Genomic DNA, 26139 nt, shown 5'->3' with positions numbered 1-26139 from the left:
GTGGATCCTGAGAAACTTAACAGGAACCCATGGGGGAGGGGAAGGAAAAAAAAAAAAAAAGAGGTTAGAATGGGAGAGAGCCAAAGCATAAGAGACTGTTAAAAACTGAGAACAAACTGAGGGTTGATGGGGGGTGGGAGGGAGGAGAGGGTGGGTGATGGGTATTGAGGAGGGCACCTTTTGGGATGAGCACTGGGTGTTGTATGGAAACCAATTTGTCAATAAATTTCAGAAAAAAAAAAAAAAAAACGCAGTAAGCAATAATAATGGCCCCGATTTCCATGAGCATTTTCTCTGTGGAGGGAATCCATGAGCTAAAAGTTTCTCTAAAAAAAAAACAAAACAAAACAAAAAAAAAAAAACCCGAATAGTCCAGTGAAAAAATGGGCAGAAAACATGATTAGACACTTCTCTAAAGAAGACATCCAGATGGCCAACATGCACATGAAAAGATGTTCAACGTCACTCCTCATTAGGGAAATACAAATCAAAACCACACTCAGATATCACCTCACGCCAGTCAGATTGGCCAAAATGAACAATTCAGGAATCTATAGATGCTGGAGAGGATGTGAAGAAATGGGAACCCTCTTGCACTGTTGGTGGGAATGCAAACTGGTTCAGCCACTCTGGAAAACAGTATGGAGGTTCCTCAAAAAATTAAAAATAGATCTACCCGGGGGCGCCTGGGTGGCACAGTCGGTTAAGCGTCCGACTTCAGCCAGGTCACGATCTCGCGGTCCGTGAGTTCGAGCCCCGCGTCAGGCTCTGGGCCGATGGCTTGGAGCCTGGAGCTTGTTTCCGATTCTGTGTCTCCCTCTCTCTCTGCCCCTCCCCCGTTCATGCTCTGTCTCTCTCTGTCCCAAAAATAAATAAACGTTGAAAAAAAAATTAAAAAAAAAATAGATCTACCCTATGACCCGGCAATAGCACTGCTAGGAATTTACCCAAGGGATACAGGAGTGCTGATGCATAGGGGCACTTGTACCCCAATGTTTATAGCAGCACTTTCAACAATAGCCAAATTATGGAAAGAGCCTAAATGTCCATCAACTGATGAATGGATAAAGAAATTGTGGTTTATATACACAATGGAGGACTACGTGGCAATGAGAAAGAATGAAATATGGCCTTTTGTAGCAATGTGGGTGGAAATGGAGAAAGACAGATACCATATGTTTTCACTCTTATGTGGATCCTGATAAACTTAACAGAAGACCATGGTTGAGGGGAAGGAAAAAAAAAGTTGGAGAGGGAGGGAGCCAAATCATAAGAGACTCTTAAAAACTGAGAACAAACTGAGGGTTGATGGGGGGTGGGAGGGAGGGTAGGATGGGTGATGGGCATTGAGGAGGGCACCTGTTGGGATGAGCACTGGGTGTTGTATGGAAACCAATTTGACAATAAATTTCATATTAAAAAAATATTCACAATCAAGTGGGTTTATTTCTGGGCTGCAAGGGGTGGTTCAATATTCACAAAGCAATAAATGTGGTATACCACATTAATAAAAGAAAGGATAAGAACCATATGGTCCTCTCAATAGATACAAAACATTTGAAAAAATACAACATCCACTCTTGATAAAAACCCTCAACAAAGTAGGGATAAATGGAACATAACATCTTAAAGGCCATAGAGAAAAGACTCATATCTAGTATCGTTCTCAATGGAGAAAAACTGAAAGATTTTCCTTTATGGTCAGGAACAAGACAGGGATGGACAGTCTCACTATTGTTATTTAACATAGTACTGGAAGTTCATCTTTATTTTAAAGGACATTTTAGCCAGATACAACATTGTGGATTGATAGTGGATTCTTTTTAACACTTTAAAGATGTTTTTTTTATTTTAGACTTTAACACTGTCTGCTGGCCTGTATCGTTTTTTATAAGAAATCCAGTCATTTGAACAGTAACATATTGTTTTCAAGAGTTCTTTGGTTTTAAGAAGCTTGATTATGGTGGGTCTAGGCATGGATTTCTTTTAGTGTATCCTGTTTGGGCTTCACTGAGCTTTTTGAATGTGTAAATGTATAACTTTCATTAAATTTGGGCAATTTTCACCCACTATTTTTTGAAAAAGAGAGGGGGGCACAAGTGAACGAGGGAGAGAGAGAGAGAGAGAGAGAGAGAGAGAGAGAGACAAGTGGGGCTCACCCATATTGGGGCTTGTGTTCACCCAAAGCGAGGCTTGAGCTCACCTGAAGCAGGGGTTGAGCTCTCCCAATCTGGGACTTGAACTCACAAACTGTGAGATCATGACCTGAGCTGAAGTCAGATGCTCAACGACTGAGCCACCCAGGTGCCCAGCCATTACTTTTTCAAATATATTTTCGGCGCCTGGGTGGCGCAGTCGGTTAAGCGTCCGACTTCAGCCAGGTCATGATCTCGTGGTCCATGAGTTCGAGCCCCGCGTCGGGCTCTGGGCTGATGGCTCGGAGCCTGGAGCCTGTTTCCGATTCTGTGTCTCCCTCTCTCTCTGCCCCTCCCCCGTTCATGCTCTGTCTCTCTCTGTCCCAAAAATAAATAAATGTTGAAAAAAAATTAAAAAATATATATTTTATATGCCAATGATACATATATTATGTATGTATATACAGTAAAACCTTGGTTTGTAAGCATAGTTCATTCCAGAAATATGCTTGTAATCCAAAGCACTTGTATATCAAAGCAAATTTTCCCAAAAGAAATAATGGAAACTCAGATGATTCGTTCCACAACTAAAAAATATTCATATAAAAGTGACTACAATACTATAATACAAAATAATAAAGAAAAATATATAAAGTAAAATAAACCAATTAACCTGCACTTAACCTTTGAAAACCTTCATGGCTGGTGTGAGGGAGACAAGGGAAAGGAGGGTTACTGTGTAGGATGACTTTCACTATCACTAACAGAATCACTGCTGTCTCTTGGTTCAATGGAATCTTTTTCTTTTTGTGCAACTTTAACAAGGAATTTATCCAATGACATTTGCTTTTGCCTCTTTTTGAGGATTTTGCAGAAATGTGACATTGTGTTGTCCTTAAACAGATTCATTGCTCACATTGCTACAGCCTTATTAGGGTGGTGCTTTTCTACAGAATTTTGCACTGTTTCCCATATCTTACACATCTCCCTAATCTCATTTGAAGTGAGGGATTCTTATGCCTTTTTTTCTTCCTCCTCTGCAGATGAGATGCAGACGTGGACTTCTTATAAAATCTTGCAATTCTGGCCACTCACATACTTCATTCGTACTTTTCAATGATTTCCTTCTTAACTTCAACCACAATCATTTCCTTCTTACCACCTTTCTTTTCAACCTTTTTTCTGCAGGGGGGGCATTATATATACTTGCATGGATGTTGACTACAGCACAATATTAGTAAACTCTTGTCATATACTGTATTTAACATAACTGGCAATAAGGCAGCAAAGGAAAGGGTCTATAACTGCAAGCAGCCTGACCTAGAATAAAGCAAAGCATTCCTAAGCTTACTCTTGTATGGAAAAGCAAAGGGCTGTCTGTAGGTACTTTGAAGTGACAAAAAAATACACTAGTGCCAGTTGTGGGCACCTTCCAACATTCTGAAAAATCACTGATTTCTGCCAAATACCGTGCCCTGAGACTGAATATCCAAGCATGGGAGCCGATCACCCACAATCCTGCAGCAAGAGAGGGAGAGAACCATTGGCTCAGTTGTGATCATATGACATTAAGCATCACATACTACTCGTATTGCAAGACAATGCTCATTGAATAAGTTAAGATTTATTAGAAACGTTTGCCTATAGAACACTCACAGAACAAGTTACTCGCAATCCAAGGTTTTACCGTATTAGTTTAAATAAAATGGTAATGATATCTTTTCAAAGGAGTTTAAGAAATTCTTACAATTCTAGAACTCATAAGGATATAACATATTAGCCAAAATTGTATTTCCAGATTCTTTTTTAAATATTTATTTATTTAAAAAAAATTTTTTAACGTTTATTTATTTTTGAGACAGAGAGCATGAATGGGGGAGGGTCAGAGAGAGGGAGACACAGAATCCGAAACAGGCTCCAGGCTCTGAGCTGTCAGCACAGAGCCTGACGCAGGGCTCAGACTCACAGACTGTGAGATCATGACCTGAGCCGAAGTCGGCCGTTAACCGACTGAGCCACCCAGGTGCCCCTAAATGTTTATTTATTTAGAGAGAGTGCGCACAAGAGTGGAGGGAGCTGCAGAGAGAGAAGAGAGAGAATCCCAAGCAGTGTCTGCAGTATCAGCAGAAACCTGATGTGGGGCTCGATCTCACGAACCATGAGATCATGACCTGAGCCGAAATCAAGAGTCAGACACAACTGACTGAGACACCCGGGTGCCCCATATTTCCAGATTCTTAACTAACTTTAAAACTTTAATATAAAATTAAACAGATGATCAGGTTAATTAATAAACAATCTCTGGATACCTGGATTATTTCTAAGAAACAGATGTGGAGGGGCACCTAGGTGGCTCAGTCAGTTAAGTGTCTGACTCTTGGTTTTGGCTCAGGTCATCATCTTAGTTTGTGAGATCAAGCCCCGCCTTGGGTTCCATGCTGGCAGCTCCGACCTTGCTTGGGATTCCCTCCCCTATCTCTGCCCCACCCCTGCTCACGTGCGAGTGTGTGCTTTCTCTCTCTCAAAATAAATAAACTTTTTAAAAAATTAAAAAAAAAGAAACGTAGAAATACTGCTCACTAAGCATAATTTTGATTTGTTCTCATTTCTTAGAATGGCAATATATTAACAAATATGAAAAAATATGCAAGTGCACTGGATGATTGTTTACTACCTCAGTTTTCTTAAGAGGATATATAGTAAATGCCTATGGAAAAAAACTAGCTAAATCATTTTGCATTTCTTTTAGTTTTCTCCTATGTCTGGAGAAAATTTGGTTACTTTCATTAAAGATGATAATTTATATACTTTGTTGATTATGCCAGGCATTTTTTCTGTTTCGCCAGTAATTAGAACAATGCCTTTAACCTACACAAAAGCACCCAATTAAATTTTGATGAATCAGTTAATGAATTTACTATGGCAGTGACAGTAAAGACAAAAGTCCAAGACTTACCCTAAAATATCTTTACAACAAGAGGTACTCCCTTTCCCAATTTAAAAACATTTGATTTTGGGGTGTGGGTGGGTTATGGTATTAGCTCCATACATTAGAAGAGAAAGGAAAACTTACAGAGAGAGAAAACTTCAATGAAGAAAGGAATAGAACCGGGATGATAAGGAATGAAAGGAAGAAATAAAAGTTGATTTTTGACAATGAAAAAGAAAAGAAAAAAACTGAAAGAAAATAAAGGGAGGACAAATGAAAAGAGATAGAAAGTGATGGATAAAAGATGGCATTTTGAAACATTAGCCTTTTACTAATAAATATTCTTAGAAAAAGAACTTCTAGGTCCATGGGACAATGAATTATCAACTATTTAAAATACTAATAATGTGTAATAGTTTCATATTTGGGTTTCAGACAGGTTCCCCTCAACATCTTACTTCCCCCCCCCCCCCCAGTCCCCTGCCTTTGCCACCCTTCTAATCCTTGCTCTGTCATTCCTTCCTGTCCTCTCAGGACTGCATGTGCACACACCTAAAGAGATCAAAATATCTATAGAGAAATGCACCCACACAGACGTTTATACCTAGAAACACATATGGTCAGATTCAGGAGACCCACCTTCATAATTTATGTCCACATGATACAGAAAAATACACCCACAAGGAGATATCCACAACCTCAGTTTCCACATGAAGACAAAATGAAGTCTAAACCTCACCACATTGAGATCAAATATATACAAAATAAAATGTACCCAGAATGAAATAAATATTTCAAAAATCCTTCTGTTATCCCCACATAACATTATACAGAAACACCAGCAAACTCTGTGTGCATACCGACTCCTGGCATTTAAATCACTTTCTCTTCTGATCCCACACATTATAATTTTCTCTCTGTTTCAAGCACCAGCTTAAATGCCATTTGCTGCATGAAGGTTTCTCAGATCACTTCAGCCAAAAAAAATCTCTCTCCTCTTTATAGGAGACTTATATAGCCATTTGTCTATGCCAGGCACACTCTGAGATAATTTGAGTATTTTTGTATAACTGTCTATTATTTCCTATCAAGCTGAAAACATACAACTTTTAAGTGTTCAGGATAACATTTATTACCCCCCCACGTGTTATTCATTAAATAGCCTTTAATAGATACTACTTTATACTAATGGAAGAAAACTAAGGCACACATGAGGAAGGGAGCTTAGACTGAGAAACAGTGGCCCTCACTTTCCTCTGTGATGAAGCTGGGGACTGTGGTCATTGCAGAAGCCTGATGTTTAGGATTGTTCTCCCTGCCTCTGCAGCTGGTTAGGAGGATGGAGACCAATGACTAAGAGGATCAGAAAAGGGAGGAGTAAAAGTCAGCGTTCCTCAGATTTACAATTAAAAAAACTCCCATCTTGTCAAACTCTGAGACAATTGGTTTCTTCAGGATGGACAGACGGTAATCAAACTGAAAAGAATGTGGGGCATGGGGCTGGGTCAGTCAGTGGAGCGTGTAACTCTTGATCTCAGGTTTGTGAGTTTGAGCCCCATGTTGGGTGTAGAGATTACTTAAAAATTGAATCTCTTTAAAAAGAATGGAGGGAGATGGGTGGGAGATGGGCTAGATGGGTGATGGGTATTAAGGAAGGCACTTGTGATGAGCACTGGGTGTTGTATGTAAGTGATGAATCACTGAATTCTACTCTTGAAATCAATATTCCACTGTATGTTAACTAAAATTTAAATTAAAAAAAAGAAGGAGGCATAAATTGTAATACTAATATACTAATTTACACTGGGAAATATAATCCCATGAGACCTCTCATACTCCCACTTGCTGGCCAGGGCATTCTCTTCTTATAGGTTTATTTACATTGAAAGGTACATTCTGCTCAGAGTGAGAAGCCTGTAATCAAGCCAGGAGTGTGAATGGGACAATCTTAGAAAGGGTCCCCTTTCTTCCTTGTGTTCCTGCATTCTTAACCTTCATTTATAGTTTACTGTCTATGTTAGGTCTTTGCTAGAGCTGACCAAACTTACCTATTGTAGGCAGATTTTTCACAATATCATCCACATAGAATTGCTTTAAATTTTATGGGACTTTTGTTATCACCCCATTTCACTCCCCCCTCCCCACAAGAGCTCTTTCATTTTTAACTGAAATCTGTCGTATATAGGAATTAAATTTTCAGCACATTTAGAAGCATTTATTTAAATGGGAAAAAAAGGTATATCTTTTTAAAACATTTTTGAAATCAAGACAAGTTTCATTTTTATAAAGTTTCTTCTAGATATGTTATTTAAGGCAGAGGGAAATGTATTATTTTCTTTCATTGGATGGGTCACTTTAATAACATAGTAATATTTAATAGAATAACATTTTATATAAGAATAAAAATTCATTTTTGTAATCATAGTAACATGCTACTTGTAAGATATGAAATTTAATCATTTTGATTATAAAAAGCTTTATATGTATATTAATTCAAAAGCGTTTTTACGTATTTATTTATTTATCTCCTGTCTTCTGACAGTTTTTAGTTGTTAGTAAGGTATTTAAAAGCATTTTACTTTGGAAGATTCTATTTTTAATTATCTTTTTAGTAAGGCAAATTTCAAATATATTACAATTGTTAAGAGAATAACATACCTTCATATACATGTCACCCAACTTCAATATTTGACATTTATAGGGAACATAAGTTGTTTCTTCTATACCACCACACTATTCCAACTCCACTTATTTGAGAGAGAGAGAGAGAGAGAGAGAGCGAGAGCAAGCAGGGGAGAGTGGCAGAGGGAGGGAGAAAGCAACCCAAGAAGACTTCATGCCTAGCGGTGAGCCCAACAGGAGCTCCATCCCTTCTCCAGGGGATCATGAGCTGAGCCGAAATCAGTAGATGCTCAACCAACTGAGCCACCCAGGTGCCCCTCAACTCCACTGTTTCGAAGTAACTCCCAGAATCAGAGTTATATCAGTATATTTCAGTATGTAAAAATATACAAACTTAAAAATGAGTGTACAATGATTATCAAATCTAGAAAGTTCACAATAGTTTCTTAATATCATCAAATATCCAATCAGGCTGGATTAAAGTCTCTTGAATTTCTGTGTCTTTTAAAACAGAGGTTCTGCTCTATTGCTGTCACTTTTTTTCTATATAATTTTTCTGGCTGAAGAAGCTAGATCAATTACCTGTATTTTTTTTTTTTAATTTATTTTTGGGACAGAGAGAGACAGAGCATGAACGGGGGAGGGGCAGAGAGAGAGGGAGACACAGAATCGGAAACAGGCTTCAGGCTCTGAGCCATCAGCCCAGAGCCTGACGCGGGGCTCGAACTCACGGACCGCGAGATCGTGACCTGGCTGAAGTCGGACGCTTAACCGACTGCGCCACCCAGGCGCCCCCAATTACCTGTATTCTTGATTTCAGTAATTGCATACCTATGGTTTAGAATATTTCTATGTCTTCTGTATTTCCTATTAATTGGTAGTTAGATTTAGGGTTTGATCAGATTTAAGTTCAATTCTTTTTGACAGGAATACTTCATAAGTGGTGTTGTATACTTCCTTTAGAAAATATATAATACCTGGTTATCTGTTCATGGTGTCAGTAATGTTTTTGATTAATGACTAGATCCATTAATTCATTAGAGTTTTCACCATGTTGATTTTGAAATTTTAAGTTTTGATAAAACCCTGTTTATTAATTTGTTCTTTTATGAATTGTACTTTTGGTGTAATATCTGAGAAATCTTTGCCTAACCCAAGGTCACAAGGATTTTCTCCTGTGTTTTCTTCTAGAAGTTTTATAGCTTTAGGTTTTTAGTTCTTTGATCCTTTTTATTTTTATTTTTTTAAGTTTATTTATTTACTTTTGAGAGAAAGAGTATGAGCAGAGGAGGGGCAGAGAGAGGGAGAGAGAATCCCAAGCAGACTCCGCACTGTCAGCATGCCTGACTCAGAGCTCAAACTCACGAAGCATAAGATCATATCCTGAGCTGAAAGCAAGAGTCAGATGCTTACCCAACTGAACCATCCAGGTACCCCAACTTTTTATTTTTGAAGAAACCATTCATTAGAAGGGCTACATCCAGAAAGACCTAAATGTTAAGACAGGAAGCCATCAAAATCCTAGAGGAGAAAGCAGGCAAAAACCTCTTTGACCTTAGCCATAGCAGCTCCTTACTCAACATGTCTCTCAAGGCAAGGGAAACAAAAGCAAAAATGAATTATTGGGATCTCATCAAGATAAAAAGGTTCTGCACTGCAAAGGAAACAATCAGCAAAACTAAAAGGCAGCCGATGGAATGGGAGAAGATATTTGTAAATGACATATCAGATAAAGGGTTAGTATCCAAAATGCATAAAGAGTTTATCAAACTCAACACCCAAAAAACAAATAATCCAGTAAATAAATGGGCAAAATACATGAATAGACACTTTTCCAAAGCAGACATCCATATGGCTAACAGACACATGAAAAAATGGTCAACATCACTTATCATCTGGGAAATACAAATCAAAACCACATTGAGATACCACCTCACACCTGTCAGAATGGCTAACATTAACAACTCAGGCAACAGCAGATGTTGGCGAGGATGCAGAGAAAGAGGACCCTTTTGCACTGCTGGTAGGAGTGCAAACTGGTGCAGCCACTCTGGAAAAAAGTATGGAGGTTCCTCAAAAAAACTAAAAATAGAACACCCTACGACCTAGCAATTGCACTACTAGGTATTTATCCAAAGGATACAGGTGTGCTGTTTTGAAGGGGCACATGCCACATCCCAATGTTCATAGCAGTGCTATCAACAATAGCCAAAGTATGGAAAAAGCCCAAATGTCCATCAGACATTTGACATCAGACATCAGACAGATGAATGAATAAAGAAGATGTGGTGTACACAAACACACACACACACACACACACACACGCACACACACACACACACAATGGAGTATTACTCAGCAATCAAGGAGAATGAAATCTTGCATTTGCAACAACACAGATGGAACTAGAGTGTTTTATGCTAAGCGAAATTAGAGAAAGACAAATATCATATGACTTCACTCACATGAGGACTTTAAGATACAAAACAGATGAACATAAGGGAAGGGAAGCAAAAATAATATAAAAACATGGAGGGGGACAAAACATAAGAGACTCTTAAATATAGAGAACAAACTGAGGGTTACTGGAGGGGTCATGGTTGGGGGGATGGGCTAATTGGGCAAGGGGCATTAAGGAAGACACCTGTTGGGATGAGCACTGGGTGTTATATATAGGGGATGAATCACTGGATTCTACTTACATCATCATTGCACTACATGCTAACTAACTTGGATGTAAATTAAAAAAATAAAAATGAATTTGCAAAAAAAAAAAAGGACTACATCCAGTTGAATTTGTTTACACTGACAATTTATCTACTCTACTAATAATACAAAATCTCAGCAAATGCAAATGGCATTCCATGAATAATTCCACAGTTTAAACATTTCAACTTTATTTTTTTAAGTTTTTATTTTAATTCTGGTTAGTTAAAACACTTCAATTTTAAATGACATGTGTAAAGACCTCTTTTTTTTTAAGTTTATTTATTATTTTGAGAGAGGAAGAGAGAGCAAGCACTGTCAGGACAGAGCCTGATAGCAGGACTCAAACTCGTGAACGGTGGGATCATGACCTGAGCCAAAATCAAGAGTCAGATGCTTAACTGACTGAGCCACCCAGGTGCCCATGACCTCTTTATTCATATATTAATCCTGATTTTTTAAAAGAGATATCCATATTTCCTATGGAAAAATTATGTAGACCCTCTCTAAAAAACTTAAAAAGATAATATCAAAAAGTAAGCTGTAAATACTGTCATGTATTTTGCTATACTGCCCAAGTCTTAGCACAAGAAGAGCTGCAAATCTTATATACTTGCATAAAGACTTTTGCCCCACAATCAAATGCCTGTCATTTTTTTCATTGTAAAAGGTACATAACATAAAATTTACCATTCGAACCATTTTTAAGTGTACAGTTCAATGGCATTAAGACATTCACATTGTTGTGTTTCTGATCCATTTTAAATCTGTATTTGTACATATATTGCGAGAAGAATGGATTGAAATAAATCATGCATCATTGTGAAAAATCGTATGTTCATATATGTGTGAGTCTAAGGACTCTTTCTTCTGTTCCACTGATCTATTTATCAATATTTATTCCAATATCACACTGTTGATTATGATAGCTTTATATTTATCAAATCAGGGAGTAATAGTCCTTTGTATTAGAGTTATCCAGACAGAAAGAACCAATAGAATATACATGTGAGATTTGTTGTAAGAAATTGATGTGATAATGTGATAATGAAGAAGTCACACAACCAGCCATCTACAAGCTAGAGACCCATGAGAGCCAGTAATGTATTTCTAGTCTGAGTGTAGAAGATTGATATCCCAATTCAAAAACTGGAAGAGAGCATATTCTCCTTACCATACATTTTGTTCTTTTCAGGCCTCCAACGGATTGGGTGAGGCCCACCTGCATAAGAGAGGGCAATCTGCTTTACTCAGTCTACCTATTCAGATGTTAATCTCATTCAGAAATACTCTCACAGATATACCCAGAGTAACATTTAGGCAAATATCTGGGCATCCCATGTCCCAATTAAGTTGACACATAAAATTAACAATCACACCCTAAACTTTATTCTTTTTTTTTTTTCTTCAAATTTTGCTATCCAAGGGCCTTTGTAATACCATACAAATTTTAGAATTCTATTACCAGTTCCTGCAAAAGAGCCTTCCAGGATTGCACTGGCTCTGTAGATCAATTTGAGAGAAATGACATCCTTTTTTTTTTTTTTTGACGTTTATTCATTCTTGAGAGACAGAGAATGAGTGTGGGAGACATAGAGTGAGAGAGGGAGACACAGAATCCAAAGCAGGCTCCAGGCTCTGAGCTGTCAGCACAGAGCCTGATGCAGGGCTCGAACTCATGAACTATGAGATCATGACCTGAGCCAAAGTCGGACACTTAACCAACTGAGCCACCCAGGCGCCCCTAATGACATCTTAACAATACTAAGTCTTCCTTCCCATGAACAAAGTATACCTCTCCATATATGGGGTCTATAAATTTCCTTAGAAGTATTTATAGTTTTCATATTTATATTTTTATAGTGTAAGTCTCTCACATCTTCTGGTAGATTTATTCCTAACTTTGTCATATTTTTGGTAATATTGTAAATTGTATTTAAAAAAACTTTAATTTCTGACTGTTGCAAGCACATAAAAATCCAACTGGTTTTGGTACATTGATCTTGTATCAGCCTTGCTAAATTCACTTACTAGTTCTAATAGCTTTTTAATAGATTCTATAACACTTTCTGCATAAACAATCATGCTATTTGCATATTAAGGCAGTTTTACTTCTTCTTTTTCAGTATGGATGCTTTTATTTCTTTTCTTGCCTAATTAAACTGGCCAATACATCTAGTGCAATGTTGAAAAGAATGGTTGAGAGTGGATGTCCCTGATCTTAAAGCAGAAAGTATTGTCTTTCCCCATTAGTGAGTTTTTTTGTAGATGTTCTTTATCAGACTGTGAAAGGTCCTTTCTATTTCAAGATTGCTAACACTTTTTATGAAGAATGGATGTTGGATTTTTTTGTCCAATACTTTTTCTGCATCTATTGAGATAATCATATGGTTTTCTTTTTTAGTTTTTTTAACTTGTTGGATTTCAGTGATCAATTTTTGACTGCTAAACCAACCTTGTATTCCTAGGATAAAGTATCTTGGTCATTATGTATTATATATTTTATATATTGTTGGATTCGAATGGTAAAATATTCTTAAAATTTTTTGTGTATGTGTTCATGAAGAATATTGGTCTTTAATTTTCTATTCTTGTAATGTCTCTGTTTAGATTTGGTATCAAGGCAATGCTGGTCTCAATTAATAGATAAGTATTCCCTTGTCTTCAAATTTTTGGAAGAATTTGTGTATAATTGGTACTATATCTTTCTTAAATCTCTGGTAGAGTTCACCAGTGAGGAAATATGGTCTTGGGGTTTCCTTCATAGTGATTTTTTTTTTACGATAAGATTTTAACTAAAAATCCTCTTTAAATAGATGGATGTATGGTAATTTGGGTTATCTGTTTCTTGTTGAGTAGGGTTTGATGATTTGTGTCACAGAATTTGTTTAGTTAAGTTGTCAATTTACATATGTTAAATTTCATTTATTTATTTATTTATTTATTTATTTATTTATTTATTTAGAGGGTGCAAGTGAGTGAGAAGGAGAGAGAGAGAGAGAATCCCAGTAGCCAAGACATGGAAACAACCTAAGTGCTCATCAATAGATGAATGGAAAAAGAAGATGTGATTATATACATATAAGGGGTATATTATTGAGGCATAAAAAAGAAGGAAAAATCTTGCCTTTTGCAACAGCATGAATGAATAGTGAAGGCATTATGCTAAGCAAAAATAAATAATGAAAGACAAATATTATATTATCTCACTTACATGTGTAACCTAATAAACTCTTCAACCTGAGAACAGTTTGGTGATTATCAGTCAGTGGCAGGTGGTGGAGAGTAGAGGAAAAGAAAGAAGGTGGTTAAAAGGTACAAACTTCCAGTTATAAGATTAATAAGTTCTGGGGGTCTAATATATAGCATGGTTACTATAGTTAACAATACTATATTGTATATTTGAAAGCTGCTGAGAGTAGATTTAATTTCAAAGTTCTCATCATAAGAAAAAAAATTGTAACTATGTAGGAGATGAATGTTAAACTTATTGTGGTAATAGTTTCTCAATATATACATAAATTACTATGACGTACACCTTAAACTAATACAATGTTATATGTTAATTATATCTCAGGATAACTGGGTGGCCGGTGCTGTTGCTAGTATCTCCCAAATATACATCCAGACCTTAGTGCTTTATTGCTTGAGGATTATTTTTGATATTAATATGCAGATTGCTGGGCCCTGCCTCTAAATATTCTGATTCATTAAGTCTGGGATGAGGCCAGGAAATCTATATATTTTACAGGCTTCCCAGTAATTCTGATGTAAGGCCAGGATTGAGAGCCACTGGAACAGATGACGTTTTAAAGTTTCTGTCAGTGAGAGTTCCCTGGACTAGGAGAATTGAGTGTGCAGGTGCTGCCCTCTAGTGTCTCTGGCTGCTTGTTACACTCACTGTATACTGTAATCTGCTGCATGAGCACTGGTGGTCTTGCTGCCTGACACTTCTCTAGGGCTTCCTGTCCAGCGCCCTGCAAATCTTAACTCTTGGGCATTAATAAAAACGCTCATATATAAAAATGTTGCTGCTGAATATCACAACTGTGATTCTCTGTTCCCGGTACCTTGGCACATCTAAGATGTTCAACAATACTTCCTGATGAGACACAGCAAAACTCCTTTGTAAGGTTTGTGTGGAGGGACAAACTCACATCAGTGGCCTGTCTCTCAGGATTTTTCTGTATGGAGTTGTGATATGACCCATGGTACATTTGAGTCAATAAATTAACAGTTTCCTGAAGAAATTCTACTATTACAATAATTGTACCAATGTAGCACAATCATGGAAGCAGAGTCTGGCTTTAGCAAGTTTTCTAGAAACAAATGAATATGAATCTATAGTTGTGTAGCCCTCCAGAGTCCATAGAGTATTTTCAGGTACCTCCTCTCCCTTGTTTGCTGTTCACTCTAAACATAAAGCAGAAAGAGCAAATGTGAAGATCCATGCCCACATCATTGATGTGGTCATTACATGAATGTGCCTTTGTTTGGGAAAACACTGGTTCCACTGTCCTAACCACTCAAGAACCCTTTATCACTGAGTATCAAATCAGTAAATAAACCTGTACTAAAGGTCTACCCTGAAAAAACACATAAGATCGTCTTTGGCTCTAACTCCTGAGCTCTGAGACAGAGGAGCAAGGGTGGGCGAGTTGCCGCAGAGGAGTTTGCAGCAGATGGTTTTAATGGCTTAGTGGGATGGCAGTGGCTGTGGGCTATCTGTAGGGTGAATAGTGCACTGGTTGGAGCAGGTGCAAAGTTTGCAGAATTTGATGGTTTTGCCTTGAGTGAGAGGTTAGGCTAATGGGAGACTGAGAACTGTTTCAGCAGTAAAAAGGCTGCAGCAGCTGTAGAAAGCAGGGGCTGGTTTGATAGAAGATACAATATTTGTTCACCTCCTTTTCATCCCATTGGTGAGGATGAGTGTCCTGGAGGTCTGGGGATGGCTGAACTCACAGCACTTGACACTGGACCTATGAGACTGACAGCAGTTTATTAATCACATATAATCACAGCCCAGGAGAAGAGGACACCAAACACCATACAGGGCCACGTTAAGTCAGGTTAATGGAGGGCAGAACTTTTGCAGTAGCATAGAGGGCAGCCACAGCTGCAGGGAGCAGGAGCAGGCTGGGTAAAAATAATAAAAATAAAAGATTCAAGCTACATTGTAGGTATATCAACCTGCTACTAAAAAGCTTATGCAGGGGCACCTGGGTGGCTCAGTCGGTTAAGCATCTGACTTCAGCTCGGGTCATGGATCTTACGGTCTGTGAGTTTGAGCCCCACATCGGGCTCTGTGCTGATAGCTCAGAGCCTGGAGCCTGCTTTAGATCCTGTGTCTGTCTCTCTCCCTGCCCCTTCCCTGCTCGTTTTCTCTCTCTCTCTCTCTTTCTCTCTCTCTCTCTCTCTCAAAAATAAACATTAAAAAAATTTTAAGCTTATGTAAGCTACTTTTTAACTGATTTTTGTTCACTTGTCATTCAGTGCTCTGTGGTTGAAAAAGTCTTCTCATTTTTGTGTTATGGAATTTGCAAGTTCAGGAGAGATGTTAAAATGACTCAAATTTATCCATCATCAGGGTGAGACTATTCTTAAATTATCTTAAATGTAAGGATGTATTTGTTTTAATTCTGTTCTATTAAAAGGACACTTAAGAAAAACAATCACTATTCTATATTTCTTTCAAATCATTTTTGGAGTATTTTTCCCTTGTAGCTAAATAAAAATCCCTCATACTAATGATTGGTACAGGGTTTTTTTTTTTTTTGCCTTTTGTATCTTAAACTGTGGTGTATATACTTAACATACAATTTATTTTTTTAACTATTTTTAAGTGTATAGTTCAGTGTCACTGAGTACATTTATAATGTTGTGTGCTGTCATCACCACTATCCTTTTTCAGAACTTTTTCATCATCCTAAAGAAAAACTCTGTACACACTGAATAATAACTCCTTAATCTCCCCTTCCCCAACTCCTAGTAAGATTGATTTTTTATTCATGTGAAGTAGTCTTATCTTTGTAACTCAGTTTTTAAGTGTCTTGAGAGCAGGCAGATAACACAACTCAAATGTCTTTGTGCCTTTGACACTTGCCCAGCTTAGGGATAAACACAGATTGAATGCTCATTACATCTGTTTAGTGGTGGACTGGGTGCTGGAGGAAGGACCAAATAGCACTTTCAGAGATTTTGAGCCCAACAATTTTGTGGGTGTGGGACCATTCTCATCAGGGCAAGAACTTAAGGAAATTCAGAAGTCCTAGAATGTTGGAGGCATTTCACATTGTTGACAGGGGCCATAAAGTTAACATTCAACCAAAGAAACTACAAGTTTGTAGCCTTTAATCAAAAATTTTACCAATGATCCATCTCCATGAATAGGCAGGATGCTATAAGATCTGTAGAGGCTGTTCTAGAAAATCAAGCTCCAGAAGTGAGCCTCAATTATGTGCCTCCTGGAAGGCAGTATTTACAGTCTTTTCCCACCCATCCCAAGCTTGACCATAGACTGGGAGGAATCCTCCTTTAACTCTCAGAAAGTTATTTTAAAAGATATTATCTAGGGGCACCTGGGTGGCTCAATTGGTTGAGTATTGGAATCTTGATTTTGGCTTGGGTCATATTCCCAGAGTTGTGGGATTGAGCCCTACATGGGGCTCTGTGCTGAGCATGGAGCCTGCTTAAGATTTTCTCTCTCTTTCTCTCTCTCTCTCCTTCTCTCTCTCTACTTCTGTCTCTCTCTCTCCCTCCCTCCACCCCTCTGCCCCTTCCCCCTCTTGTGCACTCTCTCTGTAAAATAAGTTAAAAAAAAAAAAGACAACAGCTATATCCTTTCCTTGACACATCAAACATGATCCTCTTCTTGAACCTCTTAATACTGACCATCAATTGCCTGTAACATCAAAATCCTCACTTTCTAACACTTAACAAGATAATGGATGTCCTATCCTCTTGTGTGTTTTTTAGTTATCCTCCCAGTACAGGTGATGTAGTTTATGGAGTTATTCTGACCTAATCACTCTCTTATAGTGCATGCAGTATACATAAAGATTCATTTACTTAAGGATAGATGACAGATTTTTGTCTTTTTTTAAGTTTATTTATTTATTTTGAGAGAGAGAGCATACACATATGTGCACTCAAGCGGAAGAGAGGCAGAGGGGAGAGAATCCTAAGCAGGCTCTGTGCTGACAGCACAGAGTCTGACATGGGGCTTGAACTCACAAACCGTAAGATCATGACCTGAGCCAAAATCAAGAGTCAGATGCTTAGCTGACTGAGCCACCCAGGCACCACACCAGATTGTTGTCTTACGGAGAGAACTGAGCCATCAGGTTATAGGGAATAGAGCATGAAAGTCTATACTGCCCATGATGTTGGCACCTCTAGGCCCAGATTCTGCAGGTCATACAGAGACAACCAGAGACCTTCATCTGAAACACTGAATCACATGAGCTTCTCCTAGACAAATAAAGGCCTGTGATGCTCTGCATGCCTTTTGAAATAGGAGAGCTTTGTGATGTAGTCTGGTGATCTGGTTCCATCTTCTGTGAGGCAGAGATGACAAGGTCTAGAATTTGGGGGCATTAGGTGCCAAGTTCTTGAAAGTCTAGGAAGAGAGATGGCTCGTCAGGTTTAGATTATGTTGAGCCCTACCTTTATTCTGTGGGATGTTGGATATCCCTTATATGCTTATGGCTCCATTATTATTATTGCATTAATTATTTGGCAAGTGAAAAAGAGCCACCAAGAATTTAGGTTGGGACCTAACAGGAGCTGTTGCCGGGTAGGGAAACACAATGACCATGACTGAACCAATTAAGCCGCAAACAAAAAGATTTTATCTCCTTACTTTTTCCTGTGACACTTACTCCTACTTTTTTATGGGGTTTTCTCAGTGAATCCAAGAAGAGCTAAAAATTTGGGTGATTCTTCTGGTTGGGAGACATTGAGGGCCTGGATAGCTAAAGTCCTTTGGCTACTGGACTTCTTATCCTTTAATCTGTTCCTCTTTTCTCCTGTCTCATTAAGACCTCCCCCACAGGACTTGTTCAGAGAATGGGGGTGGAGGTTATGGAGTATGGAAGAGCCTCAAAATAAATTAGAAATAAGAGAAGGGAAATGATGGAGTGAAAAAGATAGAGTAGGGAAAAGAATGGTAGGAGGATGTATAAAATTGGAATACAAAAAACATTTGGGATTTACAGGTTTTGTTTGTTTCATTTTAGACACAAAGAGTAAAGGTGCCCAGCTTAATACTCTAACGTTTTTGTTTTCAAGCGTCACCGGAGAGTCAAACAAAGAGCTAAAGATAGAACATCAAGAGGTAAAGTTCTAGTTTTCCCTCTGACTCCCTTCACTATAGGCAAGATTCCCCTGATTCATGTCCCCTGGTGCCAGGAACCAGGTGCTCTAACCACTGAAGGGTCTAATTGCCTCAGCTGACAAATTCTTCCAGATTTTCTTGGGTGTAAGATTCTCCATCTTACCCTATCTGCTGGTAATGAAGAATGAGGAAGTAGGACAGAAGCCCTTACTAATTTTTTTTGATCCTGTGGAAATCACTTCATCTCTCAGTCTGTGATTCATGAAATGGGTCCTGCCTCACTCACAGTGTGGTTTTGATAATCAAATGAGATTAGGTCCAGGACAGCATGATACAACTGGTTAAGTTGTACACAGACATGCCTGAGATGATTTACTGTTGGGTTTTCGAATCTCCTCTTACTCAAATGCCTTCAACTTCCTATAGGACGTCCCTTCAACTTCCCATAGGACGCCCCTGTATCCTCTCATTCCTTGTAACACTGTCTCTTGGTTTCTCAGCTAGGAGACTTTCCTGGGAAGAAGCTGAGAAGCCATGGGAGCTGCTCTCTGTCATGAAAAGGTGACCACTTGCTCTTTGCAGTCTCCAAACTCCAGCCTGGCCCATCATCATTTCTGTGCTTGGCCTGGGGAAGGGATGAGGAGAGGGATAATGGCTGGGTGGGAGTAAGACACAAGTGGACACTGAGCACAGTTGAGAGGGTTGCCAGGGCAGAGGGGGACCAGGTGTCTCAGGAGAGAGGAGTCTCCCAGTTCTGCTATGGGCTCAGTTCACAGTGGTCCTGGAACTCAGGATTTCACTAGTATGTAATTCATTAAAGACTCTACATGAGTTTGCACTCAGCCACAAGACAAGTTATCCAGTCAAGAGAATAGACAAATGTGTGCATAACTAAATGTCCATTGTCATATTCCCTTTACAGTTACAATCATTCAAGGGCAGACCTGTGGAACCTGTTGACATTACCTCCATGGTTTTGTCTTGGGGGAGGCCAGTTCCTGGGACAGCCCTCAGGAAAGACCCTGTCATCTTATCTTCTTCTTAAAGTCTCTAGAGAATGGAACTGGCTCTGAAGGGATGCTATGAACAGGAGCTGGGACACCCCATAGTCCCCGCCGGGGTGTCCAGAATGTAGAGTTCCCACAAAGACCTCATTTCCCACAGTTTAGAAATACTGAATACAGGCTGTGGCCTTCTTAACCCCAAAGGAGACTGACTCCAGAATCTACCTGGTCATGTTCCCAGTGATGCCCCATCAGCTAACCATTGGCTTCCCCTCCACCCCCACCTGGTGCCTTCTCCTAGTTCAGCTTCTCAACACAGGTCAACAGAGAACTCACCTCACCTCCCAGTCTGTCATGGCCCTGTGCTCCCATGAGCTGTCTGAGACCTTGCCCAACAAGGTCCAGACCCTCAGTCCAGCCCAATATAACCTACCAGTGGCATTTTCCTTGGAGGAAAAGGAGATGGGTAAACACCCTGGGGGTACAAGCCCCCAAGGTTTCCAGGACTAGGGGAAAGCAGGCCCAATCTCCAGGCCATACGCATTCAAAGAGGCAGGTGTCACTCCATCAGTAATGGTTGCCATCTTCCCTTCCCAGCCAGGGCTGGCTTCCTAAGGAGGGAAGTGTTCGGCGGCTCCTGTGTGCAGATCCTTCCTGCCCCATTTGCAATGCTGTGGCTCTGGAGATTCAGCAGTTGCTGGCGGGTGAGAACACCCTGATCTCTCCCCCTTCATCAGGGCCATCACAAGGCTCCTCTTGCCTAGAGATTTTGTCCATGTCTAGTCTCTCTTTGGAGCAGAGTCAGGGTTCCCTGCACTCCAAAGATCTTCCACTTCCATCTGTAACCTCCACAATGTCACAATTAATGGATCAGAAATGCTTAACACACTCAGCTGCTCAGAGAGACAGTGTCAGCATCCCAGACCACCAGGCTGAATGCCTCCGGCAAAAAAAGGGATTTCAAGTGCCAGATGTGCCCTGGGATGCAGGAGCTCTGTCTTCTTCAAGCCTTGAGGAGCCTAGGACTCCTGTGATTCAGCAGGACAAGAGGAAGAGCCACTCCGAAGGTGTACTAAAAAAACAAGGTCAGCTGCCCTTGAATATCTGATTCTCTCTTTTCCTAAATCCAGAGCTCATGAGCCTAAAACTACCCCCATTGCCTTACATTTTCCTATTTCCCAAAATCCCTGAGACATGTTTATAAATGCATGCAAGATCTTTAGAAGAATTCCTGTGGCAGCTTATAACACAGCCCCAAATACTTTCCAAGCCTGGGGGGGGGAACCATTTATTTCATCATAAATGCTACCTCTAAGGCCTGTATTGAAAATATGGGCTATTTCTTGAGCTGGTTTCATGAAAGTTGAGCCAGTCCACCCAAACTTTCTGGGTTATTGAAGGATCCACTGTGAATCAAGAGCAAATATTGCTGCAAGCAAATCCCAAACTCCATTGCTCTGGCTCTACCCTCTACCACATTTCAGTTTCTAAGTGGTCTCTGCCCATTGCCTTGGGGACCCACTGAGGCCTCAGTGTGCTATCTGCAGCAGAAACATAGCTACCTTGCTATGGTTCCTCTTTTCTGCACAACGAGTCCCTGGTCTGCCCATAAAGATTTCTTCACAAAAGGGGGGCCCCAGTACCTTTTTCCTCAATAATTTCTTTTTAATCTCTGTACTGATGAAAATTTCTTCCATATAAGTTAGCCCCACCTTCTTCCACATTCCCCAATTTGGGCCTCTCCATCTGACTATCAACAAACTGCTATCAATCTCCCATTTCCTCTTCTGGCCAAGTGTGAAGCCTTAGAGTGGCACCAGCTGCAAAGACAGACCCAGCTTCCGTGGAGGTTGCCAGCTGTTGCCCAGAAATATCTGCAGATGCAAAAAGCCATACAACATAAGCCCTGAGACATGTTTCTGCCTGTCTCTATGGATCTACCGGTTAGGAGAACCCATCTCAGTCCTTAAGAGAGAGGTGGTGTTTCCCTAGAACATGCTCAGAGCTGCTAGAGTTGTCCCTTCAGAAGCGGTTGATTTAGCAGGTTGATTCACTATTGCTGGGGCCTGCCCCAGAAGATCCAGAAGTCCATCCAGTTGCTCCTGTCCCCTGCTGACCAGCAGCCCCTGCCCCAGAGCAGCACACTGACCAGCATAAGTGTCCTGTAGCTTTAAGACCTAGAGGCCAGTGGGGACAATGACCTTTTCTGATCCATTGTGGCAGCAAGGACAGTTCACAGTTGCTTGCCCAGGCTAAGGCAATGTTGCAGAGCTACATTTACTATAAGTGTGGGAAGATCTGCTAGGGCATTGTTCCTGCCCATATTTGCAGCTGTGGGACTGCAAATCATTGGGTCTGCCACATTCCAAGGGTCCTGGCAGCAGCTAGGTTCCCTTGTGCCCCAGAAAGTAAGTTCCTAGACATGGAGCAATCAGCCTCTACATGGATCAGGGATTGATGTAGTTAATTCTGATAGGCCTTGATCAGTAGCAACAAGCCTCACCTGATGCTGTCACTGATCATCCTGATCAGCACCTGCCTGGGTATCTTCCCAAGAAGCCACTGAGAAACTGGAGACAATTTTGGCCTCCCTGTCAGGGCTTTCAGCTCTTTATTATGTGGCTTTCTTCAAGGCCATAGCCCTGGCAATCACTAGCCAATTTGCAATCATAGAGATATGCCTGGGGCTGTTGAGGGCCCAGTAGAACCTATGGCTCACTAGCACCTAAAAAGCAATGTATAAGTCCTGGGTCAGGCTTTCCAGATGCCAATGAGACTTGTGCAGACAGTGTGCAGAGACTTAAATGGAGATGGTGCCTTTAGAGAGCCAGATATCCTGCTGGCCCTGCTCATTCAAAATACCCATCTTGGTGAAACTAAATTTTTATCTGAAAAAGAAATTCCTGGAGATATATTTGGGAAGTCGTACAAAGACAAGGGAGTCCAAGGAAAAAGTTGTGGCTGTCCCAAGGAATATCTGTGGCTACAAGTCCTTTAGGAGTCTAAACAACCAAAGAGGGGTGCCTGGGTAGCTCAGTCAGTTAAGTGTCCAATTTTGGCTCAGGTCATGATCTCACAGTTCATGAGTTTGAGCCCTGTGTTGGGCTTTGTGCTGACAGCTCAGAGCCTGGAGCCTGCTTCGGGTTCTATGTCTCCCTCTCTCTCTGCCCCTCCCCGCTTGTGTTCTCTCTCTCTCTCTCTCAAAAATAAATAAAACATTAAAGAAAATTTAAACAGTGAAGGAAAAACATTGCTTCAGGATCTTCCCATCCCACCAGGTGTTCCATGTGCTCCAGAATGGTCCACCTTAAAGAAAAGCTTGCAGTTAACTAAGGCAGTGTCAGGGAACGAAAAGCATGCTAGTCCTTATGGTCCTGCCCACTGGGCCTCCAAGATCTTACAACCCAGTGGGGACATGAAAGGGGCCCAAGTGCTTTGTGTGCAGCTGGAGGTCAGTGTGAACAACCTTGGCCTGGAGGAACCCTGGAACCCTTAGCCCCTGCAAGGGTGAGGACAACTCCCTGCCCAGCAGAGAAAACAGAGGACCCAGGAAAAGTGAAGCAGAAGAGAATCACAAACAAGGGAGTGCAGCAGTGAGGCTGTCCCCAGCTGGATAAAATGTTTACTCTGCTGAGGTTCAGGGGCTAGGAGGGACTCTTATAAATAGAACCCTCAAAGCCCCTGACTTCCCAAATGTATCTCCAGGATCTTTCTTTTTTATTTATTTATTTTTTAAACATTTATTCACTTTTGAGACAGAGCGCAAGCAGGGGAGGGGCAGAGAGAGAGGGAGATACAGAATTCCAAGCAGGTTCCAGGCTCTGAGCTGTCAGCACAGAGCCCCTCAGAACCCAGTGCAGGGCCTGAGCCCACGAACTATGAGATCATGACCTGAGCTTAAGTTGGATGCTCAACTGACTAAGCCATCCAGGTGCCCCTCTCAGGATCTTTCTTAAGTAAAATTTCAGTTAGGTCAGGATGGTTGCCTTGAGTGAGTTGGAACTAGCAAGAATCTGTCTGGGTCTGCAGAGCCACCATTTCCATACTCTCAGCTGATTGATTCCTTTCAGCACCTTCACCAGTTTCTTCCTCACTGTTAGTTCCTAGAGCATCCCCTAGGATACCTTGGGTCAAAAGGCCAGATGAGAATGGTCTGTAAAGCTGTTAAAGCAAGCTGAATGACCTCACCCAAACAAGGATTCTTCAGAATGCCAAAACTGGAGTGACCAGAGCTTAATGGGTCAGACCTTACATTATCAACTTACTGGGCAATTATTTCCTGGGCCAAATTTTACAAGCTCAGCATTTAAAGGGGCTACATTTTTGAGATCCAAACTTTGAAGGGCCAAAATTTATAGGGCCACACTTTCTGTGGTCAAGAACTGTAGGATCTGATAAAAGCAGCCCATATTCACAAGATCCCATTCTTCTAGAAGCTGCAGAAACTTGCTTGGGAAATAAGATGAAGCTCTTTCCACACTGGATTAACCCCAAGGTGAAAGGTCAAGGGCATAAGGAATCCATTCTCTCTAAGGATGAAACAGTGGCTAAAACCATGACAAAAAAGGTTGAGAAGAGTCCACCCTCCACCAAACACCCTGTGAGAGGAGCCAAGTGGGAGAAAAAAACAGAAGAGGAGGGCATAACCTTCTTTGATGTCCCCCAATCTCAGGAAATGAACTCAAGCAACAACCCCTTCAGTCCAGATGCTCTTGGCTCCTGGGCCTTCCCCACAACAACTCCAAGCACTGTCCTCAGCTGACTGGTGACACTCAACCAGAACATCCACCCCAGATCTCAGCTCTTACCTTGGCAGAAGGTACTGGTCTATACAAAGAGAATACCCAATCCAGGCAAAAGGAATTCATAGGTTCCCAATCCTCTGCATTCCCATGAAAAAAGGTTGTCATCATCATTTCTGTTAATGTGCAGGTGAAACAGGACCCTCTCCAAATATACTCTATACCTCTAAGCAAAGAACCATCTGTTTGTCCTCCTTATTTTCAAGGCTGTATGTGATGAAGAAAGTAGAGAAGGTAGATAGTAATTCCTATATGGCATAGGAGCTTAGACTCATATTTCAGATAGGTCAGCATTTCACACCACTCTTTCAGTCCCACCTTGGACTGTAGATAGAGGGACTTGAGCAGAGAAGGAAGACTCTTGTCTAAGGTGCATTGAAGGTGCATCAGGCTTGAATTCTATCATGTCTTGCCATGCCATCTATGGGTCCCAGAGAAACAATGTGGGCATGATGACAGTATAAGAAGTAGTGGCCAGGAACGTATTACATTTTTGGCCTATACGCATAATTCACCAATAACTTCTATATATGCTCACAATCTGAAGGGAAGGTTTTTAGGAAGTATCATAGTGCTCCATCCTTGATAAACACAAAAGCACATAGATAATATGACATGTGCCAGGAGCAAATGATGGGATCTCTCCTCTTTGTGCCCTGTTGTTATTCATTAAATATTTAAGGGCTAACCCATCTGGGAGTCTGCTGTAGCCTGTTGCCAATTTGATCCCCATTGCCTTTTAGTTGGATGGGATAAATGCCTGCTAGAATGAAGATCAGTTGATGAGAAGGTTCCCAAAAGGGTTACAATAAAAATGACTTTGACCTGAGTCTTTCAATCAACAGTTCAAATATTCACCTCCTTACTATGTGCCAGGTAATATGCCAGATACAAGGAACACAATAGTGAATACTACACAGGACTTCCTCCATTGAGTTCATGGAATCACGGAGTATATAGTCAAATAAAAATTAACTAAAAGCAGTGTGATAAGAACTGGTAGAGGAAGTAGGTGAAAATACCCAGGAGGGAACTTAACCTAATTTGGCAGGAGGAGGGGGTTTATGGAAAATTTCCTAGAAGAGGTGATATGTAGATTGAGCTTCAAAGGGTAAGAGGAAGTTAGCCAGGAAGCACATGGGGGGGGGGGGTCTCTGGGTTTCCCCATGCTGAGAGTACAAAATGAGCAAATGTATGGTGTCAAGCAAATAGGCACGCTATGTAAGAGAACAGTGACTTGCTAGAGAAGTGCTTATAATCAATCAAAGGCATATTAAAATGTTTGAGGGATCAAAATGAAGTTGCCAAGATGGAGAATGGGTGGCATTCACTCATGCAGTTTTTCATTCCTTCAACTAATATTGAGAACCTACTATACGCCACATACTTGTATAGGCACTGAGTATACAGCAATGAACACAAGAGGAAAAAACAAATTCTTTAATGAGCTTATATTGATGGTACACTAGGAAGGAAGATAAAAGAAGCATGATTTAAAAATATAATATGTAGAAGATGACCAAATGTATGCAAAAAATCAGGATAAGAGGTTTGGGGAAGACTTAGGTGGGGTGCAGTTTTAAATAGGAGGTTCAAGCCAGGTCTC

The 26139-nt window shown here is 40.4% G+C and overlaps 2 protein-coding genes across 2 annotated transcripts in view; one reads left to right on the top strand and one right to left on the bottom strand.

The window, feature by feature from the left end:
- Positions 1–26139, bottom strand: part of PHF24 (PHD finger protein 24) — a 210916-nt gene that overhangs the window by 100337 nt on the left and 84440 nt on the right. The window lies entirely within an intron of this gene.
- Positions 17871–24711, top strand: FAM205C (family with sequence similarity 205 member C). The gene is made up of 5 exons (XM_043565154.1): positions 17871–18187; positions 18682–18727; positions 19228–19288; positions 20329–20816; positions 24165–24711. Exons 1-5 carry the CDS (start codon positions 18044–18046, stop codon positions 24491–24493), a joined length of 1068 nt encoding a protein of 355 aa, XP_043421089.1. The 5' UTR covers positions 17871–18043; the 3' UTR covers positions 24494–24711.

This window comes from Prionailurus bengalensis, chromosome D4 (genome assembly GCF_016509475.1).
Source record: "Prionailurus bengalensis isolate Pbe53 chromosome D4, Fcat_Pben_1.1_paternal_pri, whole genome shotgun sequence".
In the NCBI taxonomy this organism is placed as follows: domain Eukaryota; kingdom Metazoa; phylum Chordata; class Mammalia; order Carnivora; family Felidae; genus Prionailurus; species Prionailurus bengalensis.
The sequence above is the reverse complement of the archived record's forward strand: the minus strand, read 5'-3'. Positions and strand labels throughout refer to the sequence as shown.

What these genes read in the sequence shown, in the direction of transcription:
- FAM205C (XM_043565154.1), top strand. Translation starts at nt 18,044, where the DNA reads ATGTTGAGCCCTACCTTTATTCTGTGGGATGTTGGATATCCCTTATAT. An exon ending in TAAAGATAGAACATCAAGAG is followed by an intron (nt 18,728 to 19,227) that starts GTAAAGTTCTAG and finishes TTGGTTTCTCAG; the next exon opens with CTAGGAGACTTTCCTGGGAA. An exon ending in AGGTGTACTAAAAAAACAAG is followed by an intron (nt 20,817 to 24,164) that starts GTCAGCTGCCCT and finishes CCATTCTTCTAG; the next exon opens with AAGCTGCAGAAACTTGCTTG.